Source organism: Cheilinus undulatus, linkage group 18 (genome assembly GCF_018320785.1).
Source record: "Cheilinus undulatus linkage group 18, ASM1832078v1, whole genome shotgun sequence".
Classification (NCBI taxonomy): Eukaryota; Metazoa; Chordata; class Actinopteri; order Labriformes; family Labridae; genus Cheilinus; species Cheilinus undulatus.
This window is the reverse complement of record NC_054882.1, coordinates 44,173,273-44,191,022: the sequence shown is the minus strand read 5'-3', so window position 1 is coordinate 44,191,022 and position 17,750 is coordinate 44,173,273. Positions and strand designations below refer to the sequence as shown.

At 41.2% G+C, this 17,750-nt stretch overlaps 1 protein-coding gene across 1 annotated transcript; it reads left to right on the top strand.

Moving 5' to 3' along the window:
- The first annotated feature begins 776 nt into the window (after positions 1-776).
- Positions 777-16,375, top strand: lamtor3 (late endosomal/lysosomal adaptor, MAPK and MTOR activator 3). Its single transcript, XM_041812450.1, has 7 exons — positions 777-907; positions 1,129-1,176; positions 3,412-3,446; positions 3,530-3,588; positions 6,497-6,630; positions 6,889-6,952; positions 16,021-16,375. Exons 2-7 carry the CDS (start codon positions 1,168-1,170, stop codon positions 16,092-16,094), a joined length of 375 nt encoding a protein of 124 aa, XP_041668384.1. The 5' UTR covers positions 777-907; positions 1,129-1,167; the 3' UTR covers positions 16,095-16,375.
- Positions 16,376-17,750: the final 1,375 nt, after the last annotated feature.

The following is a 17,750-nucleotide window of genomic DNA, read 5'->3' as shown; positions in this document are numbered from 1 at the left end:
TGTCATAAAACTGTATCAGACTTTTATTTAATAGCTAAAACATGCAGCCAATCTTCAGAGCACTAGAACCAATAAAGCCCTGCGAGCTATAGGTTAGATTTATATTAAGCTATATAATTGAGCTGGTGTCACAGCAATTCTAGGTCCTATTAGACTGACAAACAATACACTGATATACTGATAACAGAATCACTCATATCTACCGACAGACGTTGGTATTTTTTCAAGATCACACCTGAAATACATTAAAAACAACGGAAAAGTGTCCTACTTGAGAAATGGCGTTTTACGAGCGGCCCATAAACGCAGCAAGACTTCCACGCTCGTGACCTCACGGAATGTTAAATGAGGTGTTCAAGAATTACGGGAAAGTTAGCACTCAACTATAAACCGTTTAGCAGTAACCCGAAGAAAATCATACTTGCTAGGGCCCAAATGTGGACTTTAAATAAATATTCACCCTATAAATATTAACGGTCTATCCACCACTTTATAAACGGTTTCTGTTTGCATCAGTATCGTTGCTATGAAGCAAAAGTGTGCATTACAGATATCCCTAAACGCCTCTTTAAGAGCAGGTGTTAAGGATGAACGAGCAACCGTGCTAACTCGTGACTTCCAACGACATGCTGAAACGGAGCAGCGTCCTCATGAACATGTTCGCTTAGTTTTTCATCACACCGGTAAATTCTCGTTTTAAGGAAACCGTGTACAGAAATCCCCGCGGCAGGGCTTTGGCTGCGACACCCCCGATATCCACTTCCTGGTGATCGTCGTCAGTTAACTCGGTAACATTTCGCACCACAACACCGGAAGCAAAACAAAGTATGTCATATGATCTGTGTTTGTACCAGTTCGTAGTATGTAGCTGTTCGGTGTGAAGTCAGTTAAATAAAGATACACAAAGGTCTGTATTTTCTGTTGAAGGGTGATTCTGTGGTTACAGCTTAATCTAATTTCAGGTTAGCATAGCAGAAGGCGATCTGCGTTCATTTTTAACACAAGTAAACGTTAGCTTAATGTCGCTTGCTGATTAGCCATTATGTTAGCATGTTGTTGCTCGCGGTCACATTCACTCTTATTTTAAATAGATGAGGACTTTTAATGAAGCATAATTTCTCTCCGCAGTTGGGAACGGTCCATAAAGACGGCAGAACCGTGTCCGCCATGGCTGATGTGAGTATTTTCTGCCTGCTCTCCGTTAGCCGTTAGCTGATAGTAGCCGCATTCACGTCAAGATTCACGGGATATTCTGGCTTTAATTTTTGGTAAAACTTGTAAGTTTCTGTAGATTAGAGGTTTCTTCTCCACGTAGATGAGACTCTGACTCCTGGAGACAGTCGTGGAGAAACCTCTAACCTTTAACCTTTTAACCTGTTCACACAGCTGAGATGAAGGTCACGATGCCAAACCAGAGCACTGAGGAAAGATCATTCACAGAAAGCATGAACAGGCTCTCATTTAGATTATACATAAAGCAGGGGTGCAGATGTGTCTGAACTGAGCAGTGGGTGGTAGATTGTTTAGTGACTTATGTGAGCTTCATTTGATGAAGATGGATTTAAATTCCATCAGTTTACTTTTCTGGCATTCAGCGTTTATGATTTAAATCAGGAGCGTCAAACTCAGTCACAGCGGGGGCCGGATCCTGGATTCAGGTCTAGCCTGAGGGTCTAACAGGGTCCCCTTTTCAACCAGAGACTGCCAACCTCATTTCACCAGAAATAAAATATTATATAAAAGACATATGAGACAGATATATTAGAAAGAAAGTCAAAATCATGAATTTTAAAGGTCAAAGTATGAAAAAAAAAATGTACTCATGAAATTAAAAGTCAAAATATGATCCAAAATGTTCAGTTGTGAGTCTAAAAGGTCAAACTATGGGATTATGAAGTCGAAGCTTGGGGTTGGAGCTTTTCAGATTTTATGACCTAACAAGAAAATCTTAAATCAACAGGATAAGTTCACATTTTCATACTGGAGGAAATCTGCAGGCCTCAGCCTGATGGGCCAGCTAGAGCAGAAATATGGGGTCATCCTGAAGGCCAGATTTGGCCCCCCAGCCTTTGATTTAACACCTGTGAGTTAAGGAAAGGTGAATATGAATATGCATCACCTGGTTTGAAATATTTAGCACTGGAAATTATAGGAATTGAAGGATTGTGTGGTGAAAATGTGTGTGAAGTGGATATATTTTGATAGTTTTCTCATACCACTCCCTACTCTGAAAGGAACAGTAAAAATACAGGAACATGTCTGTACAGACAGCCTTACTGGTCAACATCAAAACTAGGATGAGAGCTGAGTGAGGCTGAGGACATGGGAGGGAGCCATCCTCTTCTTTATAAGACAGACAGTCTAATTCAATGAAAAGTGCCTCACTAGACTAAAGAACGTCTGTAGAAAAATGTCTAAAGAGTGCATGAGAGGCTGTCAGCCCTCTGTCAATCACACTGACATGCACTGGAATTGTCAATCATTGGCTGGTTTCTAGAAAAGTGTTTTTAAAATTATTCCAGATAATAATTTCATATATTTAGATTTTATATTTATGGGCAATATTGGAAGAGACAAAAAAACAGTCCAAATAAAGACAGAAGTGTCTCAGAGGGGAATAAACGATTTGAGCCTCCAGTTAAAAAAAAATGTTTAGAATGATGAAAATTGTGTTCAGTTCAGAAAATGATCATTTTATTTTTATTTTTATTTTTATTTTATTTAACCAGGAAAACCTCATTGAGATAAAAAATTTCATTTACAAGAGTGTCCTGGACAAGAAAGGCAGCAGCACAAAGAACAGAGTTACAGATATGAAATATAACAGTCACAAACACATATCGCAAATCACAGAGCACAGAGTCATTGGTCAGAACATCTACAGCTTAAAGCATCGTCCTCCAACGCCTTCAATCTACTTTAAAAAAGATTTAAAGAGACCAGCTCCCCCAGACATAGAGTCTCCTGCAGTAGATTTACCCATTTTAAGACAGACTTTGGGAACAGAGAGCAAAAATAAGTGTTGTGCCTGAGTCACAGAGCGAAGACTGTAACTTCCAGAACTTTCCACATGAATAAGATCACACCAGTATGATGGAAGCAGATTTAGTAAAGCCTTATAAATAAAAACATGCCAACAGTTTAGACTATGCTTTGATAAAGAAGGCCAGCCAACTCGATCTTACAGGGTACAGCGATGAGTTAAAGGCTTAAGGTTTGTTATAAACCTCAGCGCTCCATGGTGCACAGTATCCAAAGATTTAAAGCATTGAGAGGATAACAACTCCTTCACTGGCACATTTCCTGTGAGGAAGGTTGCATGGTTCCTGATTGATGAAAGATTTTCTGGCAAATAACTGATGGTTAAAGTATTTAAAGGCTAATTATGTCTATTTATTTTGTCTTTTGCAGGATTTGAAGAGATACCTGTACAAACAGCTGCAGAGGTGTGTACCAGTGATGCAGACACATTCTACAGATATGGGGTTATATGTTGTTGAATCATTTTAAATCTGCTGTTGGTCCTCAGTGTTGAAGGTCTTCATGCTATCGTGGTGACAGACAGAGATGGCGTCCCAGTTATTAAAGGTAGGAGACCATGACTGTATCATTTAATTCTTTTTAGATAACATTCATTCTACCTATATTAAATTTAAGAGTGACAAACACTAAACAAGGGATTGATTGTGCAAAGAGCCTTCAAGAGATGTGAGTCTCCCTAATGGGGATGATAAATCTGTAGTGGCATTTTATTTTCCCAGTAACAGAAAGTTCATAATGATGTGGAATAATAGGCCCTAATGCTTGAGTAGGGCTGGTGAAGCTTTATGCTATAAAGTAGCGCCCGACCGATATGGGATTTTTTGGGCCAAAACGGATATTGGAGGCTAAAAAAAAGCAGATATCCGATATATCAGCTAATATCCAATATATTGGCCGATATATGAAATAAGAACATTGATATAAACAGGATATATACTGTACATGAACACAAATGTGGACATGTGAATAACCACTTGCATTTATCTTTGTTTATTCACAAAGATGCAACTTAGACCACATTAAAACGCTGTATAATAGTCTTATACTGTGGCTGTGGACCATATTAGACCGGAAAATGATAAATGGAGAGCCATATTTACATGGTTGTGGCAAATATGCACATAGAATATGTTTACAGTGTGTTTCTTGATAACACTGAGGAAGGCCACAAGCTTAAATGCACCTGTTTGATAAAGTTGTTCTCCAAAGATCTACTATTAGTGAAACTTTCTGTCTCCACACTGGTAGAATATGTCACAGGAAACATAAACACCATATGAATGCTTTTCTGGTTTGTGCTTTTCAAAGTAAAAGCCCGGTTTAGCATTTCTGTAGAGAAACTCTGTTCACTAGTACAGAATACTTTTATTTTGAGAAGTTCCCGACACACTTCCTCTCTACACTGAATGAAGTCGCTTTGAGAACAGGGAGATGCGGCTGACAGGCAGAAAACTCGCGCCCTGTGTGAAAGCCGCACCGGCAGGAACCGGAGCTGACACGCATTGCACACGCAAGCAGCAAAACACGATCCCAGTCTGAAACGGCGTTAGTCCTCTACTCTGCTGCAGTCGACTGCACGAGGACGAGGCTGCCTGTGAGTGCTTAGAGACAGAGAGGGGCCCACAGCAGCAGCGCTGCTCAGTGAGAAAAGCAACAACGATACGTGCTTTTACATCAGAGTCTCCAAAACTCTCAAGTAACACCAGAAAAAGTTGGTAGATTTGTCGCTAGTTGCTTTTTTGAAAATGAGTCGCTAGAGGGGTCTGAAAACTTGCTAAATATAGCGACAAAGTCACTAAGTTGGCAACACTGAGTGAGGGAGAGCTGCTGCTGCACTCTGCGTCTGAGGGGGAGGGGACAGGCTCGGGCTGAGTCCAGCATGGAGACACAACACAGAGCGACAGGAGCAGAGACAATCCCCACAAAAAATTATTAATATATCGACTACATTTTGGCGATGTTGATTAATCTGTGAAACGCTATAATCGGCCCCATTAATCGGTCGGGCTCTACTATAAAGGAGGAGGCTGGGGTGGAGGAGGTGGAGCTTTAGTCTATAAAGGAGGAGGCTGGGGTGGAGGAGGTGAAGCTTTAGTCTATAAAGGAGGAGGCTGGGGTGGAGGAGGTGGAGCTTTAGTCTATAAAGGAGGAGGCTGGGGTGGAGGAGGTGGAGCTTTAGTCTATAAAGGAGGAGGCTGGGGTGGAGGAGGTGGAGCTTTAGTCTATAAAGGAGGAGGCTGGGGTGGAGGAGGTGGAGCTTTAGTCTATAAAGGAGGAGGCTGGGGTGGAGGAGGTGGAGCTTTAGTCTATAAAGGAGGAGGCTGGGGTGGAGGAGGTGGAGCTTTAGTCTATAAAGGAGGAGGCTGGGGTGGAGGAGGTGGAGCTTTAGTCTATAAAGGAGGAGGCTGGGGTGGAGGAGGTGGAGCTTTAGTCTATAAAGGAGGAGGCTGGGGTGGAGGAGGTGGAGCTTTAGTCTATAAAGGAGGAGGCTGGGGTGGAGGAGGTGGAGCTTTAGTCTATAAAGGAGGAGGCTGGGGTGGAGGAGGTGGAGCTTTAGTCTATAAAGGAGGAGGCTGGGGTGGATAAGATGAAGCTTTAGTCTATAAAGGAGGAGGCTGGGGTGGAGGAGGTGGAGCTTTAGTCTATAAAGGAGGAGGCTGGGGTGGAGGAGGTGGAGCTTTAGTCTATAAAGGAGGAGGCTGGGGTGGAGGAGGTGGAGCTTTAGTCTATAAAGGAGGAGGCTGGGGTGGATAAGATGAAGCTTTAGTCTATAAAGGAGGAGGCTGGGGTGGAGGAGGTGGAGCTTTAGTCTATAAAGGAGGAGACTGGGGTGGATAAGATGAAGCTTTAGTCTATAAAGGAGGAGGCTGGGGTGGAGGAGGTGGAGCTTTAGTCTATAAAGGAGGAGGCTGGGGTGGAGGAGGTGGAGCTGGCTATAAGCTGACTTCAGAGGTGTGAAGTAAAGGCAAGTTTTATCAACATTAGATAGAATGAACTACAGTAGTTATTTCTGCTCAAATTGCATATTTGATACCCATTGCTTTGTTGAAGGGGATTATCATTTTTATGTCACTCATTTTGACTGAAACAAACATCCTTGAAAAGGAGGATTGTTGTTAATCATTAAAAAAATGACACTTGAATAATTGCATTATGTGCATAAAATCTCTGCTGCTGCAATAAATGAATGTATTAAACTGCTATTTTGACAAATTTCAAGTTAAGTAATCGTGCAACTTCTGCAATTTGTAAATTGCAGCAGGCCATATTACGATTTAATCTAATTTGTGATTAATTTCCCAACCTTATGCTTGAGCAAAATGAACAGAGGACTGAAAGTGAATAAATCTGTTTACACTGAAGGACGATTTTTCTGAGCAGGTTGGAGCAGCAGCAGTGACCCACTCTCTGTAGATGTGATTTCATTGTTAACACTGCTTCTGTTTTTTCGTAGTTGCCAATGACAACGCCCCGGTCCACGCTCTGAGACCGGGCTTCCTGTCCACGTTCGCTCTGGCCACAGATCAGGGCAGCAAGCTGGGCCTCTCCAAGAACAAGAGCATTATCTGCTACTACAACGCCTACCAGGTGCACTACAGTGTGTTGATCTTGTGTAGCTTCAGTCTTTTTAGAAAGCTTCTGATTTAATGATGTGATTTTACATGTATCATACACTGAATATATCAGAAAAGGTTTGTATGGGATTACCTAGAATGTTTTTTACAGACTATTTCTCAGATCTGTGAAACACACGAGCAGAGGAAATGTTTGCATACCTTCTAGTTCTTGAATTTCCATGCATCTTTTTCTGTCTGATCATGTCTGTTGTTTCCTTGTGCTGAACAGATTGTGCAGTTCAACCGGTTACCTCTGGTCATCAGCTTCATTGCCAGCAGCAACGCCAACACAGGTACATCTGTCATTGACGTTTAGATTCATGTATCATGAGTGAAACATGACTGAACTATCACTCTGAAGCAGTCATGCTCTGTGAGATCCAGAGTTAAAAACTGCTGGCTGCTAAACTTCTGCATTCTCAGCTCTTAGTGTTACCTGTCTATTCGTCCCTCATAAGAATGTGACACTCATTAACACTTCCTGTATGCTTTAAAAAAAAGCCCTGTTCTTTCTTTGAATGATAAAACTTCCTGTTTTCACTGTGCTTTTAATTCTAGAGTAGTTTCCAGCTCACTTAGTCATCAGTGTCATATGTAAAGTTGTACAGATCTTTAATACGGCCCCTGTTAAACTAACATCATCAAAATCAATCATACATGTCAAAGCCTGTTAATGCAAGCTATTTTAGTGATTTCAAACTTCAGGTTATGGCTTCTATTTATGACTATGAGATGTAATCCAGGGTTTCCTCCAGGATTTTTTGAAAATGGGGGAGGGCTTTGCCCCCCCGATTTTTTTTTTTTGAGTAAAATTATCACAAAAATTCTCACAACTTAAAACTTAATATTTAAAAACAAAACAAAACCAAAAAAAAAAAACATTGGGGTCCCTTGAGGTCCATTGAACATGGATATTCTAAAGCTGTCAAAATAATGTTGGAGTTTAAATGTCTATATTCTTAAAACTAAAAGAAAACATTTTTTTTAGTTCTCTTAAATTAAATAACTTGAACATGCCACAGGATAAACACGCAAATATCATTTTCAAAAAATGAAAATAATATTTCTTGTGCTTTAACTTTGCCTCCCTCCTTACAAACATACATGAACACTTTAAGGTCATACTAATGACAACAGCCTGATATGATGTGAATGAAAGACTTATGTTGGGATTCTGCTTTTATTACGTCCTCTTGCAAATATTTTATCCCAGAGGAGCCACAGGTAAGCCTCAGCCTATAAAAGCTATTGATATTATAACTTAGAAACATTTATCACTCACTTATTCAACAAGCTAACGTTAGTTCGTTAATGCTTGTTGTCAGACCGACCCGCACTCTCTGTCTCACACACACACACACACACACACACACACACAACTGCTTCTGTCGCCCTGTGACTGTGAAGCTCACAATTCTCCTTCTTCTCTCCTACTTTAGCAAACATTTAGAACACATAGTGAGGCAAAAATCACGGATGAAATGAACGCCTGACCGTCCATCACTGTTGTTTTTATCCAGGCTTCTATTTTAACAGAAATGGAACGAAAGTTCTGCCAGAGTTTTTACGACAACGAGCTATTTTTAGATCGCTAGTGTCTCATCCCCATCATGATACACGGTTGATGATGAATATTTCTAGGGTCGGGTTAGGGTTAACCCTAACCCTAACCCTCAAGTTTACTTCTAATCACCAGATTATAAACAGGGAAGTACTAAACTAAGCAAAAATAGGGTTTATCAGCCGTCCGTGTGTGACGACAGACCGGAAGTATGGACTCCAGTGTTCATTTTTCAAAATTAAGTTACTTGAAGAGCAGTGTCACACTTGTTGATTACGATTTCGAACTCCTGTGGTACGTAAATGTGTGCAAGTATAGACTATATGTTTATATGGATCCATTTATACAGTATAATTTACATTTTTAGCATCTGATAAAAAAGATTATAATTCCGAAGGCATGGCGGCTTTTATTTTGGTGTGGCGGTGCGCCACGATCAATTTCATGTAGCAGAAACCCTGTAATCCAGCGTATAACCCACACTTGTGATACCTGTTCTTAGCATCCAAAGAACAGACAGCAGCTTTTACCTAAGGACGACTATCTGATCAGTGCAAAGAACTGAGACATGCAGCATCATTACCAGGAGTGTGTGCAGCTGCGTCACACACGGCACAAACCAAACCCCATTAAAAGTCATCTCCTGTCGTTGTGCTCAGAATGTGCTGTTATATATAACAACACAAATCACACCAGCAGGGATTGGTGCCATTTTTAACTGCTCTTCCCACCCTTTGAGATCTTAACTGCATTTAAAGATAATACGGAGCATACGGTTCAGTAAGTAAGTCATTTTACAGCGCTGGTTTGACTGAGAGCGCTCCTCAGCTAGGGCGACAGGTGGAGGAGGACAGAGCAACTCATGGGCTGTGAGCTCAACTACCGTATCATACCAACTATATACACAGACTACGAACACAGTGGCAATAGACGGTACTAAAAGAGCAACAGAGTTTCAAAGAAACTGAACTTTGAAGTTTAAATAATCATGTGAGGATGTTTTACACCTTCTATCCCCTCTGGAGATTTCTAATCAAGACTGCAACTGATTCACCCTAACCCCTTAAAGTAGTCCCTGAGATGTTAAAGTAGTCCCTGAGATGTTAAAATAGTCCCTGAGATGTTAAAGTAGTCCCCCCGTGATGTTAAAGTAGTCCCTGTGATGTTAAAGTAGTCCCTGTGATGTTAAAGTAGTCCCCCCGTGATGTTAAAGTAGTCCCTGTGATGTTAAAGTAGTCCCTGTGATGTTAAAGTAGTCCCCCTGTGATGTTAAAGTAGTCCCTGTGATGTTAAAGTAGTCCCTGTGATGTTAAAGTAGTCCCCCTGTGATGTTAAAGTAGTCCCCCTGTGATGTTAAAGTAGTCCCTGTGATGTTAAAGTAGTCCCTGTGATGTTAAAGTAGTCCCCCTGTGATGTTAAAGTAGTCCCTGAGATATTAAAGTAGTCCCCCGTGATGTTAAAGTAGTCCCTGTGATGTTAAAGTAGTCCCCCCGTGATGTTAAAGTAGTCCCTGAGATGTTAAAGTAGTCCCCCGTGATGTTAAAGTAGTCCCTGTGATGTTAAAGTAGTCCCCCTGTGATGTTAAAGTAGTCCCCCTGTGATGTTAAAGTAGTCCCCCCGTGATGTTAAAGTAGTCCCTGTGATGTTAAAGTAGTCCCTGTGATGTTAAAGTAGTCCCTGTGATGTTAAAGTAGTCCCTGTGATGTTAAAGTAGTCCCCCTGTGATGTTAAAGTAGTCCCTGAGATATTAAAGTAGTCCCCCGTGATGTTAAAGTAGTCCCTGTGATGTTAAAGTAGTCCCCCCGTGATGTTAAAGTAGCCCCTGTGATGTTAAAGTAGTCCCTGTGATGTTAAAGTAGTCCCTGTGATGTTAAAGTAGTCCCTGTGATGTTAAAGTAGTCCCTGTGATGTTAAAGTAGTCCCTGTGATGTTAAAGTAGTCCCTGTGATGTTAAAGTAGTCCCCCCGTGATGTTAAAGTAGTCCCTGAGATGTTAAAGTAGTCCCCCGTGATGTTAAAGTAGTCCCTGTGATGTTAAAGTAGTCCCTGTGATGTTAAAGTAGTCCCTGTGATGTTAAAGTAGTCCCTGTGATGTTAAAGTAGTCCCCCTGTGATGTTAAAGTAGTCCCTGTGATGTTAAAGTAGTCCCTGTGATGTTAAAGTAGTCCCTGTGATGTTAAAGTAGTCCCTGTGATGTTAAAGTAGTCCCTGTGATGTTAAAGTAGTCCCCCCGTGATGTTAAAGTAGCCCCTGTGATGTTAAAGTAGTCCCTGTGATGTTAAAGTAGTCCCTGTGATGTTAAAGTAGTCCCTGTGATGTTAAAGTAGTCCCTGTGATGTTAAAGTAGTCCCTGTGATGTTAAAGTAGTCCCCCTGTGATGTTAAAGTAGTCCCTGTGATGTTAAAGTAGTCCCTGTGATGTTAAAGTAGTCCCCCTGTGATGTTAAAGTAGTCCCTGTGATGTTAAAGTAGTCCCTGTGATGTTAAAGTAGTCCCCCTGTGATGTTAAAGTAGTCCCTGTGATGTTAAAGTAGTCCCTGTGATGTTAAAGTAGTCCCCCTGTGATGTTAAAGTAGTCCCTGTGATGTTAAAGTAGTCCCTGTGATGTTAAAGTAGTCCCTGTGATGTTAAAGTAGTCCCTGTGATGTTAAAGTAGTCCCTGTGATGTTAAAGTAGTCCCTGTGATGTTAAAGTAGTCCCTGTGATGTTAAAAGTAGTCCCTGTGATGTTATAGTAGTCCCTGTGATGTTAAAGTAGTCCCCTGTGATGTTAAAGTAGTCCCTGTGATGTTAAAGTAGTCCCTGTGATGTTAAAGTAGTCCCTGTGATGTTAAAGTAGTCCCTGTGATGTTAAAGTAGTCCCTGTGATGTTAAAGTAGTCCCTGTGATGTTAAAGTAGTCCCTGTGATGTTAAAGTAGTCCCTGTGATGTTAAAGTAGTCCCTGTGATGTTAAAGTAGTCCCTGTGATGTTAAAGTAGTCCCTGTGATGTTAAAGTAGTCCCCCTGTGATGTTAAAGTAGTCCCCCTGTGATGTTAAAGTAGTCCCTGTGATGTTAAAGTAGTCCCTGTGATGTTAAAGTAGTCCCTGTGATGTTAAAGTAGTCCCTGTGATGTTAAAGTAGTCCCTGTGATGTTAAAGTAGTCCCTGTGATGTTAAAGTAGTCCCTGTGATGTTAAAGTAGTCCCTGTGATGTTAAAGTAGTCCCTGTGATGTTAAAGTAGTCCCTGTGATGTTAAAGTAGTCCCTGTGATGTTAAAGTAGTCCCTGTGATGTTAAAGTAGTCCCCCTGTGATGTTAAAGTAGTCCCTGTGATGTTAAAGTAGTCCCTGTGATGTTAAAGTAGTCCCTGTGATGTTAAAGTAGTCCCCCTGTGATGTTAAAGTAGTCCCTGTGATGTTAAAGTAGTCCCTGTGATGTTAAAGTAGTCCCTGTGATGTTAAAGTAGTCCCTGTGATGTTAAAGTAGTCCCTGTGATGTTAAAGTAGTCCCTGTGATGTTAAAGTAGTCCCCCTGTGATGTTAAAGTAGTCCCTGTGATGTTAAAGTAGTCCCTGTGATGTTAAAGTAGTCCCCCTGTGATGTTAAAGTAGTCCCTGTGATGTTAAAGTAGTCCCTGTGATGTTAAAGTAGTCCCCCTGTGATGTTAAAGTAGTCCCTGTGATGTTAAAGTAGTCCCTGTGATGTTAAAGTAGTCCCTGTGATGTTAAAGTAGTCCCTGTGATGTTAAAGTAGTCCCCCTGTGATGTTAAAGTAGTCCCCCTGTGATGTTAAAGTAGTCCCTGTGATGTTAAAGTAGTCCCCCTGTGATGTTAAAGTAGTCCCTGTGATGTTAAAGTAGTCCCCCTGTGATGTTAAAGTAGTCCCCCTGTGATGTTAAAGTAGTCCCCCTGTGATGTTAAAGTAGTCCCTGTGATGTTAAAGTAGTCCCTGTGATGTTAAAGTAGTCCCCCTGTGATGTTAAAGTAGTCCCTGTGATGTTAAAGTAGTCCCTGTGATGTTAAAGTAGTCCCCCTGTGATGTTAAAGTAGCCCCTGTGATTTTAAAGTAGCCCCTGTGATGTTAAAATAGTCCCTGTGATGTTAAAGTAGTTCCTGTGATGTTAAAGTAGTCCCCCTGTGATGTTAAAGTAGTCCCTGTGATGTTAAAGTAGTCCCCCTGTGATGTTAAAGTAGTCCCTGTGATGTTAAAGTAGTCCCTGTGATGTTAAAGTAGTCCCTGTGATGTTAAAGTAGTCCCCGTGTGGGGTTAAAGTAGTCCCTGTGATGTTAAAGTAGTCCCTGTGATGTTAAAGTAGTCCCTGTGATGTTAAAGTAGTCCCTGTGATGTAAAAGTAGTCCCTGTGATGTTAAAGTAGTCCCCCTGTGATGTTAAAAGCAGTCCCTGTGATGTTAAAGTAGTCCCTGTGATGTTAAAGTAGTCCCTGTGATGTTAAAGTAGTCCCCCCGTGATGTTAAAGTAGTCCCTGTGATGTTAAAGTAGTCCCTGTGATGTTAAAGTAGTCCCTGTGATGTTAAAGTATTCCCCTGTGATGTTAAAGTAGTCCCTGTGATGTTAAAGTAGTCCCTGTTATGTTAAAGTATTCCCCGAGTTGTTAAAGTAGTCCCCCTGTGATGTTAAAGTAGTCCCCCTGTGATGTTAAAGTAGTCCCTGTGATGTTAAAGTAGTCCCTGTGATGTAAAAGTAGTCCCTGTGATGTTAAAGTAGCCCCTGTGATGTTAAAGTAGTCCCTGTGATGTTAAAGTAGTCCCTGTGATGTTAAAGTAGTCCCTGTGATGTTAAAGTAGTCCCTGTGATGTTAAAGTAGTCCCCCTGTGATGTTAAAGTAGTCCCTGTGATGTTAAAGTAGTCCCTGTGATGTTAAATTAGTCCCAGTGATGTTAAAGTAGTCCCCGAGATTTTTAAGTAGTCCCTGAGATGTTAAACTAGTCCCCAGTGATGTTAAACTATTCCCCTGTGATGTTAAAGTAGTCCCTGTGATGTTAAAGTAGTCCCCCTGTGATGTTAAAGTAGTCCCTGTGATGTTAAAGTAGTCCCTGTGATGTTAAAGTAGTCCCTGTGATGTTAAAGTAGTCCCTGTGATGTTAAAGTAGTCCCTGTGATGTTAAAGTAGTCCCCCTGTGATGTTAAAGTAGTCCCCCTGTGATGTTAAAGTAGTCCCTGTGATGTTAAAGTAGTCCCTGTGATGTTAAAGTAGTCCCCCTGTGATGTTAAAGTAGTCCCTGTGATGTTAAAGTAGTCCCTGTGATGTTAAAGTAGTCCCTGTGATGTTAAAGTAGTCCCTGTGATGTTAAAGTAGTCACTGTGATGTTAAAGTAGTCCCTGTGATGTTAAAGTAGTCCCAGTGATGTTAAAGTACTCCCAGTGATTTTAAAGTATTACCTGTTATGTTAAAGTAGTCCCTGTGATGTTAAAGTAGTCCCTGTGATGTTAAAGTAGTCCCTGTGATGTTAAAGTAGTCCCTGTGATGTTAAAGTAGTCCCCCTGTGATGTTAAAGTAGTCCCCCTGTGATGTTAAAGTAGTCCCTGTGATGTTAAAGTAGTCCCCCTGTGATGTTAAAGTAGTCCCCCTGTGATGTTAAAGTAGTCCCTGTGATGTTAAAGTAGTCCCCCTGTGATGTTAAAGTAGTCCCCCTGTGATGTTAAAGTAGTCCCTGTGATGTTAAAGTAGTCCCTGTGATGTTAAAGTAGTCCCTGTGATGTTAAAGTAGTCCCTGTGATGTTAAAGTAGTCCCCCTGTGATGTTAAAGTAGTCCCTGTGATGTTAAAGTAGTCCCTGTGATGTTAAAGTAGTCCCTGTGATGTTAAAGTAGTCCCCCTGTGATGTTAAAGTAGTCCCTGTGATGTTAAAGTAGTCCCTGTGATGTTAAAGTAGTCCCTGTGATGTTAAAGTAGTCCCTGTGATGTTAAAGTAGTCCCTGTGATGTTAAAGTAGTCCCCCTGTGATGTTTTAGTAGTCCCTGTGATGTTAAAGTAGTCCCTGTGATGTTAAAGTAGTCCCTGTGATGTTAAAGTAGTCCCTGTGATGTTAAAGTAGTCTCCTGTGATGTTAAAGTAGTCCCTGTGATGTTAAAGTAGTCCCTGTGATGTTAAAGTAGTCCCCCTGTGATGTTAAAGTAGTCCCTGTGATGTTAAAGTAGTCCCCCTGTGATGTTAAAGTAGTCCCCCTGTGATGTTAAAGTAGTCCCTGTGATGTTAAAGTAGTCCCCCTGTGATGTTAAAGTAGTCCCTGTGATGTTAAAGTAGTCCCCCAGGATGTTAAAGTAGTCCCCCAGGATGTTAAAGTAGTCCCCCTGTGATGTTAAAGTAGTCCCTGTGATGTTAAAGTAGTCCCTGTGATGTTAAAGTAGTCCCCTGTGATGTTAAAGTAGTCCCTGTGATGTTAAAGTAGTCCCTGTGATGTTAAAGTAGTCCCCCTGTGATGTTAAAGTAGTCCCTGTGATGTTAAAGTAGTCCCTGTGATGTTAAAGTAGTCCCTGTGATGTTAAAGTAGTCCCCTGTGATGTTAAAGTAGTCCCTGTGATGTTAAAGTAGTCCCTGTGATGTTAAAGTAGTCCCTGTGATGTTAAAGTAGTCCCCCTGTGATGTTAAAGTAGTCCCTGTGATGTTAAAGTAGTCCCTGTGATGTTAAAGTAGTCCCTGTGATGTTAAAGTAGTCCCTGTGATGTTAAAGTAGTCCCTGTGATGTTAAAGTAGTCCCTGTGATGTTAAAGTAGTCCCCCTGTGATGTTAAAGTAGTCCCTGTGATGTTAAAGTAGTCCCCCTGTGATGTTAAAGTAGTCCCCCTGTGATGTTAAAGTAGTCCCCGTGTGATGTTAAAGTAGTCCCTGTGATGTTAAAGTAGCCCCTGTGATGTTAAAGTAGTCCCTGTGATGTTAAAGTAGTCCCCCTGTGATGTTAAAGTAGTCCCTGTGATGTTAAAGTAGTCCCTGTGATGTTAAAGTAGTCCCTGTGATGTTAAAGTAGTCCCTGTGATGTTAAAGTAGTCCCTGTGATGTTAAAGTAGTCCCTGTGATGTTAAAGTAGTCCCTGTGATGTTAAAGTAGTCCCTGTGATGTTAAAGTAGTCCCTGTGATGTTAAAGTAGTCCCCCTGTGATGTTAAAGTAGTCCCCCTGTGATGTTAAAGTAGTCCCTGTGATGTTAAAGTAGTCCCTGTGATGTTAAAGTAGTCCCCCTGTGATGTTAAAGTAGTCCCCCTGTGATGTTAAAGTAGTCCCTGTGATGTTAAAGTAGTCCCTGTGATGTTAAAGTAGTCCCTGTGATGTTAAAGTAGTCCCCCTGTGATGTTAAAGTAGTCCCTGTGATGTTAAAGTAGTCCCTGTGATGTTAAAGTAGTCCCTGTGATGTTAAAGTAGTCCCTGTGATGTTAAAGTAGTCCCTGTGATGTTAAAGTAGTCCCTGTGATGTTAAAGTAGTCCCTGTGATGTTAAAGTAGTCCCTGTGATGTTAAAAGTAGTCCCTGTGATGTTATAGTAGTCCCTGTGATGTTAAAGTAGTCCCCTGTGATGTTAAAGTAGTCCCTGTGATGTTAAAGTAGTCCCTGTGATGTTAAAGTAGTCCCTGTGATGTTAAAGTAGTCCCTGTGATGTTAAAGTAGTCCCTGTGATGTTAAAGTAGTCCCTGTGATGTTAAAGTAGTCCTCCCTGTGATATTTACCCTTTTCTCTAGAAGCAGATCAATCAGTGAATTTTGTTCTTAGAGCTCGATGAACCTTCCTGTCTCTGTTCCATCTCACAGCAGCAGCTTCATTCTTTGTTTGGCGTCTGAGTGTTGCAGTAACACGGGTTTCTTTCTGTGTCCTCAGGCCTCATCATGAGTCTGGAGAAGGAGCTGGCTCCACTTATAGAGGAGCTGAGGCAGGTGGTGGAGGTGACATAAAGTCAGTCTCACCTTGATCACGGTCCACAGCAGGAACCTCCGGATCACACCAAGCTCACTGAATCTCTCTTTAACGGTGCATTCAAGTCATGTAGGGAAATTTGACCATTCTTCCAAGTAACAGATTTTTTCCTGAAGTGATTGGACTCTGTTTGTCTTTTTTTGATTTTCTTTTCTGCCACTTTCTGTCTAGGTTTTCTTTATCAGCATTTTCACAGTTTAGACGAAGTTTATGTTTAATCAAATATCCAGATGTCTGAATAAATGTTTCATTTTCTGCACCTAAAGTAGTTTCTCTCATCTTCTACTTTCTATCTGTCAGTGTCTATTCAAACTAAAATACAAAGCAGACATAAACTTCTGAGAGTGATTTTTCATGACATTTAGGATGCAGCCAGCCTTTAGTGGAGTATTTTTCTGTAATTTTCATGTGATCTCTCACAGACACATTAAAGTGTTTTACAGAGACATGCAGAGCTGCAGGGTTTTATGCTGAGTCTAACGCCCCTTTCACTCATAGACTCCAGACATTTTCCTAATTATTCGGGACATTCGACCTCAGCACACAGGAACCGACCATTTAAACATGCATCCTGCAGGGATTCTACTCCGTTTGGTTTGGATGGAAGGATTTTCATTAGTGCTGATCTTTTATGTACTAAAGTGTTCCTGAAGGTCAAACACACCCATGGAAAACAATATGAACTCTGAGGTGAGCAGTAAAGAGCCTGGCGGTAGAACGTTTCTGAAGGTGTCGGCCATCACCGAACACTGCAGCGCTGCAGCGCGAACACCAGCGCCACAACAACTAACATAAATATGTTTAACTGGGATTTCATGTGATAGATCAACATAAAATGGTTCATGTTTCTGAAGTGGAAGAAAAAATATACATGATTTAAAATGTTTTAAAAATGAAAATCTGTGGTGTGCAAAAGTATTTAGCCCCTGGAGTCAGGACTTTGTAGATCCACCTTTGGCTGCAGTTACAGCTGCAGGTCTTTTGGAGTCTGTCTCTACCAGCTTTGCACATCTAGAGACATTTTTGCAGTTTTCTAGTCCTGCCACAGGTTCTTACTGGGATTTAGGTCTGGACTTTAACTGGGCCATTCTAACACATGAATATGCTTCAGTCTAAACCATTCCATTGTAGCTCTGGCTGTATGTTTGGTGTGTCCACAGCTTTTTGCCTGAGCTGTCTGGTGTGTTCCTTGGGCTTCATGGTGCTTTTTGTTCACTGATGTTGTCTAACATCCGTCTGAGGCCTTCACAGAACAGCTGGATTCAGACTGAGGCTAGATCACACATAGGTGGACTGTAGTTACACATTAGGGGCTTCTGAAGGTGATTGGTTGACCTGGATTTTATTCATGGGTATCAGACTCCAGGGGGCTGAATACGTTTGCACAACACACTTTTCAGATTTTTATTTGTAAAACATTTTTGAAGCCACGAATAATTTCCCTTCCACTTCACCACTTTGTGTTCGTCTATCAGGCAAAGTCCCAATAAAACATATTTACATTTGTGGTTGTAATGTGAAGAAATGTGGAAAAGTTCAAGGATGAATACTTTAGCCAGTAGTAAGTGTTGATTTTGCATCTCTTTAAAAATAATGCATGTTCACATCACAATACAACATCAGGAGATCCAAGA